The sequence below is a fragment of the Limulus polyphemus genome, unplaced genomic scaffold, assembly GCF_000517525.1.
Source record: "Limulus polyphemus unplaced genomic scaffold, Limulus_polyphemus-2.1.2 Scaffold1236, whole genome shotgun sequence".
NCBI classification, from domain to species: Eukaryota; Metazoa; Arthropoda; class Merostomata; order Xiphosura; family Limulidae; genus Limulus; species Limulus polyphemus.
This window is the reverse complement of record NW_013666846.1, coordinates 25,558-34,156: the sequence shown is the minus strand read 5'-3', so window position 1 is coordinate 34,156 and position 8,599 is coordinate 25,558. Positions and strand designations below refer to the sequence as shown.

The following is an 8,599-nucleotide window of genomic DNA, read 5'->3' as shown; positions in this document are numbered from 1 at the left end:
TAGGGATGATGGAAATGTCATCCCTACTATCTTGTTTTCATTGTTTTTGAAGGATTGATATTAGCCATCCCTACATTCACTTTCTTTTATGAAAAGTTATTTCTTTATACTTGTTTAATAATATTATAAATGCCAATTATTTCTTTTTCTTTGAAAACTACTTTTGAGACAGAATGTAAAAGATAAATATTATAGATTAGATGTGGCTCATGTACTTGCACAATCTGAATAAAGCTCTTTTATTTGCTTAATAATGAATTGGATCAGTAATTGTAGGGTTTTTAGTAACATTTTGATTTATTTGTTATGAAAGACATTTAGTTGAAAAGAGTGCCATTTTCTGTAAACATTTTTTTCTTGAATTGTATTACTAATGTTCTTACTTAATTTAGCTACTTAGTAATAAAGGTGATATATTTGTCTGAAGAGCAATTAAGTTGTTTTAGGGATTAGACTAATTATTTTAGAAACAGTTAGTAGTTATTAAAATATTTGTGAACTTTTCAATTTTTGTGGTATAAAATATTTTTTCTTTAATGTTTTAATAAATTAGTTAAAAGTAGAACATGTTAAAGAATATTAAATATAGTTTTAAACTATCAGCATAAACTGTTTCTAGTGTTTAAGCTGTGATGCTTTGGGTTCTTTCAGTTACAAGCACATTTCAGGGATGTTGTTCTGAAGGGAAACCAGGCTGCTGTAGAACCCACCAAAGAGCAGTTTACAGTGAAAGACCCAGATATTCAAGTTGACAATCAAACAACCAAAGTTGGCAGTAACAATAACAACAAAGACACAACTGAAGAAGACTTACCTCTGAGGCACCAGGTGATGTCAAAGGTGATGATTTAAACTTGTTAATTGTAAAAACAAATTTAAGATACATTCCAATAAGGTTTTACTTCTATTCAACAAAGCTATTTCGATATTTGTCTGCCCTCTAAGCATAGCTAAAACAATGTTCTTGATCAGTACACCGGTCTATATACCCCATCAATTTCACGCCACTTTCTGAAACTGTGCATATCATATGACTACTCTCCACCAATAGTATTGCACCACCTGCTCAATCCTCACTTTCTCGATTAGCACAGTATTGTTTAGACATTTGTTTTTGCATGTGGCTACTGTTTATGATGTGCTTCTTTGCCATTTCAATTTTTTTTTTAACAGTTTTATTTTACTGTGTTTGCATTCACTTGTTTCAACAATTTTTTATATATTTTTTGTTACCAAATTACAAGAGATTGTAGTATGAATTTGTGATCAATGTATCGACTACAAAGATTCCCGTTATAGCCGAAAATGCTACTGGTACAACTTCCAAGGAATCAGGTTCAACTATATCTGCCAAGGAGGTACAGGCCTTAATTCGCAGGGAGATCAATTCATATGTTCCGCCATTGATTTCTTCTTTCCAACGTGACAATGTTTCTGAGGAAGAATACAATCAATGAGTAGACACTTTGTACTCTTTTTTTTTTTTTTTCTGGCACCTTCCACCAGTTGCTTTGCCACCAACTCATTCACTTTGGCAGAGAATTGTTCTTCTTTTCCTTTCTTTCTATTAATTTCAGTTCTCCCAGGAGATCTGTGGTAATTTTTTAAACATGTACACTTCACACAATGTTGCTATACCCGTAGTAGGCCCAGTTCAGATACCTTTTGTGTGGCTTTGCCCTTATTTACACAAGGGAGAATTACTTATTTCACATAATAAGTGCCCTGACTTTGGTAAGTTATATATTTATGTGTCCTTCATTATCTAAGTTCTTTAGATGAATTGTAAGTTATATATTTATGTGTCCTTCATTATCTAAGTTCTTTAGATGAATTGTAAGTCAGATATTGATTATGACATTGTTTTTTTGGTAAATTTAATCGTTTTGCACATTCATTAATATTACATACTTTGTAGACTTAGTAACTTTTGTGGGTTTGTTAGTTTGTTATTAATAAGTCTTTACCTACGTATGTTTAAATTGTTTGTCAGTTACATATTACTACTAGTAACATTTAATTCATTGTTCTACTTTAGTAATTTTTTTTTTTCGTCATTGTGAACTACGTGCCTTCTCATCCCCATTTTCCTCAGTGTAGGACTTAATTAAAGTGTCCTTTGTCATATAGGTTACTTTAGAGGAATTGTAAGTTATATATTGATTATTGATGTGTTTTCTAGGTAGTTTTAGTCGGTTAGCATGTTCTTTATTATTACATACTTTGTGGACTCGGTTAATTTATCTGGTTTGTCCATTTGATATTTATAAGTATTTTGTTAACTAAGTATGTTTAGATAGTTTGTACGTTACATTATTACTACTAGCAATATATAACTCATTGTTTTATCTGAATTTGTTTTTTCATAAGTGTTAACTATGTGACTTATCATTCTAATTTTTGTCATTGTGGCACTTAAAATTTTTGCTTTCTTACATCGCGGACATGTTCATTTCTTTCCCATTCATAGGGCTGAGCTTGGTTTTGGCTCCTTTTCCTATGTTTGTGATCCTATAAACCTCATTTTCTCCTCGTAATCTACAATTCAGAGTTTTTGACAACAGTGCCCACTTCGTCGATAGTTATTTATTGCTCTGAGTCAAGTTTTCCTGTTCAGGGCTCTACCTTTTGGACTAACCTTGGCTCTTTAAGTGTTTTGTTGGGGAGTACAAACTCTTACTCGACATCTTCACTCTATGAGTCTTTGCACTCTTCCTTCTATGGATAACTGGCTCCTGTTTGCTTCCTCCTGTTCACAGTCCAGACACCACACTTCTCAGCTCCTACAAGATGCACAACAGGTGAGATTCCTGTTGACAGTGAGGAAGTTTGTGCTTACCCCCTCTGAATACCCCATTCATCTGGGGGAATTTCTTCTTTGGAACCTCAGTTGGGCCCAGCCTTCTCCTCTTTGTCTTCAGGTTTGGAGCAAGCAATTCACACATTTCTCACCTTTTCTTGCGGCTTCAAATGTTCTAGCTCTTTTGGGATGTAGGCTTTCTTGGAAGCTCTCATTCCCATGGGTCAGGCTCATATGAGTTCTCTTTGGTGGACACTCCTTGATCGGTGGAACTTCTCAAATCTCTGGCTTGGTGGTTGGACAGACGGTGGGGTGCTGCTTATTCCACCTCACCGGGAACTCATTAGGCTTTAGGTATTTGGACTTATCCATGGAAGGTCACCATCTCCACAACATTTCTTCACATCACTATGGCCTTGTCTGCACAACTTTGGCTTCCTTTGGAAGAGATTGTTCAAGCCAGAATGTGGACTACTACTAATACCTTTGTTGCTCATTATCTGCATGACTTAGCTGTATCTTCCTCTAGTGGATATTGTCTCCCTCCCATGGTGATTCTACACACATCAGTTTGCCTTTGACTGGGGTGTCTTATCACTTCATTTGATTTATGTTTTTATTTCAGAAACCTCAGCTTTAACTGCTGATAATGGATCCCACTCTGTGGCATGTGTTACCTGGTCAGGTATGCTTTACCTCAGCCTTGCACTATTTACTGATTGCACTATAATGCCCACTGTAGAGATGGGGTGTTTCCACAAGACCAGTAGTGGCATACCCAGTGGTATATATGTACGCTAGATATCAATAATTTTCAATCTCTGGTGGACCGTCACTCTTGGATTTCATGACTAAAGTAAAATAGGATTTCAGCCTCACCCTGCCGACCCTTTGATTGAATAAATTAGGGTTGGGCTGCTTTTCAAAATAGGGAATTGCAGACACCCATTGCACTTTCTCTGGTGTGATGTCCCTCCATACTCCCCACCGTGTTTACTTCTTCCCTTTTTTATTCCAGTGGAGCATGGGAGTCCTTACTACTTCCCAGTCCCTGGGGTGGTGAACCATGGACGCTTCCTCCTGAGTGAATTTAAAAATTTACTTTACCACACATACTCATGATTACATACTGAGAAGAGGGTACAGCTGGTTTCCCTCTTTCCATTTCCCCTAGATGCTTTTTTCCCTAGGTGGACAAATGTCGGTTGGAGGAGTTCGGCCTATGTGAGATCCTCCTCATAATGCCAGGTTCGGGATGACAACGCCCTGTTGGAGCCTGCCAGTTCTGGAAAGTGAAGATTGAGTAAGAATAGTATAGGAAACTAGCTGCACCACTATAGGTTGAGCAATACTATTGGTGGAGAGTAGTCACATGATATGTACATGTTCATAAATAATGTGAAATTGATGGAGTATATAGACTAGTGTGCTTATTACAAAAATTTTTTTACCAATGCTTAGATAGCAGAAAAAGATCGAAAGAGCTTCATAAAACTGTATCTGAATAGATTCGTGCAATAAACTCCTGCATTTGATACGACCTCGTAACCACTATGAAACCATGAAGGTATATATACTATAACTCTGAAAATACATAATACATCTTTACAAAATTTGGTAAGCTTTGTGTAAGAGGTGGTAAGTACCTGTGGGAAATATATTTTTTAGAATTTATTTTATGATAATTTATAGTTAAAACATTACATGTTTACAGAATGAACAAATTGGGTACGAGACCAAGATAGAAAATGTGTCATGTGAAGATTTAAAAATAAAAAGATGGCAAGACAGGCAAATTTACAAAATATCCTAAAAACCTAATATTAATATGCAGTAACCATGTCATCAACCTTTACCACTTTTACCTTATTCACAGCTAGACTAGAAAAATCTTTAAAATCCAATGTAAAGTGGGTTTTAATAGGCTTTCATTTTTAATTATGACTGATGGGGCATTTGACCCACTGATACCAAAATATTTAGTCATTATCTTTAATACAAGTACATATATTGGTATATAATTTACTCAAAGGATGTTAATGTTTGGAAAATATACAAATAATCTGTATTTGTGGAGTTTCAATACTGAACAATATGGTGTACAATAGGTTCAGCTGCAGTAAGATGCAATTAAACCTCAAAAACATTTAACATTATTCTTTGAATTTATCTTAATTAATACAAATGTTGAATAGTCAAACATTTTTTTATATCTGCAAAACAGCATTTAGAAATGTTTATTGCTCATAAATGACATTAATGTTACTGTAATTGTAGTGAAGAAAAAATATTTTCATTTGTAACAGAACAGTATAATTTCAATAAAAATAAATACAATGAATTTTTTAACATATGCATATTTAGCTAAAATCTTCAAATATGTACATACATATTAATTATTGAAGCATTTTCAGTATATTTACTTATAAACTCAAGAAATATAATTTCTATGACACTAGCTTATTTAAACAAGTACACTGATTAGTAAAGATTGTCTCTAAATAGAACTTGTAGAAACAACTTCATTTAGATGAAGGGTGGTTCTAAATTACAGATATTGCAAGAGGAAATTCTTTCATAACAAAGGACAGGATTTCATGATTATTAGTTTGTTGTTGAACTTACTTAACTGTTATTTTGGAAAACTGTCTTTCAGCTTACCCTATAGGGTCATTTAAGAAAGTTGTACATCTGTTTCAAATGCTAAGATGTATCATTGACCCAAAACCAGCAATCTCTGTGCAAAAGTTACCTGCAGAATCTTAAACTGCACTGAAGACTTGTAGAGTACCACCTGGAAATGATATCCCATTTATATGTATATGATTTACATAACTGTTTTCATTACTATTTTATATGTAAACAGATATGACTATGTCCTTCATGATAAGTACCTGCAAAATAACACCAGAATTTTTGTCATCAGAATTTGTGACTAAATACCTATTAAAATGAATATATTCTTACTTATGATTAACTGAAATAAACTTAGAGTGTTTGTGAGTATAAAAAAAAATTCTGGGAACAAAGCTCAGGGTGCATTAACTTACAAATGAGCATCATTACTGCATTAAAACTAGTTTTCTTTATTCTAGTTATCCAAGGATTATAAACAAAGATTTAATCCAAATTATTTGAGTTCCAAAGAATTGGTTTTCTAGGATATGGACTTCGAACATATTCACAAAGAACATAAGAAATAGATACATTTGATTATGACAGAATATTTCAGTTATAGTATATATTTATGTTTGAATGTTTCTTTGTTTAAAATGTAAGTAGCATGCTTTAATCTCTGTTGCGTTTCACATTTACAAGCTCTCTATGTTTTATAGGCATGTTATTCAAATTTACATTCATATCACACTCAGCAACTACATTACCATTAATTTGTCTTATTCCTCAAACATTACAATTTTCAAGTTATTTATCGTCTTTTGAACTTTTGTTAAAATGTTTAAAGGACTATCAAGTATCTCTTTATACTGAAGAGATCTAATAAGGGAATACCTATGTTAGTACTTTAGTTTTTTTCATCTTTTTTGCAACCATAATTCAGTACTCATCAAATATTGTGTGACATATTTCAAAATAAAGCATATCTATTACAGGTGAGTAGTTTACCATAATGAGTCAAGCTGATTACAGGAAGCAATTGGAATCTCAGAAAAACTTGATAATTGCTAATGTAAAGCCTAGACTTAATCACACAGAATTTGGCATTAACACTGTGTTTTTGAGTACAGGCTTTTTGAGTGAGACAAGCTCATTTTAGTTACATATGCATATGTTATAAAAATAATTATTCTCATTTTTACAACCTTTCTGAATTACCCATCAAATAGCTTAATTGTAGTTACTGAAAATGATGAGTGTGCAAAAACTATTTTAACAATCATATTAAACATGTATTATATATATATATATATATATGTGGCTAATTAATTAGGAATTTCTATCATGTATTTTTTTTTGTAAACCTGTTTAGGTCATTATGTTTAAAATTCGGTTGTCCTTAATGTTAAGAATAAGATAAAGTAATGTCAGTATCATTATTTTAAATTTTGTGATTATGATATTTTGGTCAGAGTTTGATTGTTTCTTTATGTTTCTATGAAAACATAGTGATGTACATTTACTAACACAAAATGTAAAACTCAAATTAAATGGTTTAATTCCATTATTATGAATTTAAATGTAAAATTTATAAATTTATCTTCACAGAATGATTTTGTAAACATAGTGTTGTTTATTTTGGTTTTGTAATTTACTTTTATTTACAAGATAGAAATCACTTAATGAATGCTTGTTTTAAAACTTGAAAATTACTGTAATGAATATCTGTTTTAAAAAACAAACATGGGTCATAACAATCAACAATTGTTAAAAATGTGGAAATATTTATTGTTTAAAGTATGTTCCTTCATAAAATACATATTGCTTGATTTGTATGAAATGAGGTATCTTTTATCATCCATCACAGAGTTGGTAGGGATGGCCAAGATACTCATTATAGACATAATACAAATATGCATGCTAAAAAATTAACAATGACAGAGTTTTACTTTAAAAGATGATTGCCACTCACTTTCATTTGTTTCTCTACCAAACAAGGCAGAAAACGTTGCTAAGATACCAAACCAGAAAGTGACCAACCCACCAAATTGGTCATCTTTCTTTTTCTTTCAGTCAAGATAACTCTACAGTTACTTTATCACTAACGTCAGTTTTAACCTAAATCCACTCTATATGTTTCTGGGCAGTACACAGTCATCACTTTGTCATAATAAGTAGTAGTAATTAAAATAATAATAATTCTAGTGTAAATGATGTTATTATTACCCCTTGAAGTTAGGTGTTCCTTTGAAAAGCTAAAGTACCGGGTGAAACAGGAATTACCAGCCAATAATAGATGAACATTAGGTGACTGTAACACAGTGGTTTTCAACCGGTGATCCGCGGATCCCTGGGGATCCACGAAGTTTGCCCAGGGGATCCGCAGCACCGAATAAATATGAAAACTAATAATAGGTATCTATATACAAATGCATGTTGCCGATGCGTTCGGCGATGTCGAATAAATTTTAACAATTTTTTTATTTTTATTAATTATTATTAACAAAGTTTTTTATTAATTAAATATCATTTTCATATTAAATACTTAAATTTAAGTTAGTTTTAATAATAAAGATTTTGAACTTGTTGATTTGTCGCAAATCCCACTGAATAGCGGAAGCCGTACTGAAAAGAACCCGAGTTAGTCACCCATGTGCTTGACCAGAGGGTGGCCCTTAAAAGGACCTTGTTGCGTTATCTGACAGTATTACATCGACGATGCACATCAACACTAATGGCGTAATTCAGCAGATGTTGGACTTGGTCGTTGACAGCAGTGGGATGCCGTTGTCACCAAATTAGGCTGGCCCAGCGTGATTCGTCGTCTCTGTCCATCAGACTTCGCCGCGTGACAAGCGCTTTGTCGATACTAGCGGGCGTGACGCTCTGCTGCAGTGAATTCGAGAGTATCGAGGAGAGAAAGAGAGGAGACGGATACTTGCATCGACTTATATTAGATTTGACGATGCTTCATCTGCGAGAACGGGGTAGAATTGACGCCGCATGCATTATCCAGTCATGCGGCGCCGCACGCTACTGATGAGACACGTGGTTTCACCACCAAAGCATGTCACAGATTATTTGTCAACGTGAAGTAAGTAGACCTATATATTCAATTTTTACAATTTTGTTATTGTATGCCCACAAATGGATTTAAAGAAAGAAAACCTGGCAAAAATTGAG

General features: G+C 33.4%; 1 protein-coding gene across 1 annotated transcript in view; it reads left to right on the top strand.

Annotated features, from left to right (window-relative positions):
- LOC106462739 (exosome component 10-like) overlaps window positions 1-8,599 on the top strand; it is a 166,037-nt gene that overhangs the window by 152,319 nt on the left and 5,119 nt on the right. Inside the window, 1 exon segment of the mRNA XM_013922687.2 lies at window positions 652-840. Coding sequence (XP_013778141.1) covers window positions 652-840 — 189 coding nt within the window.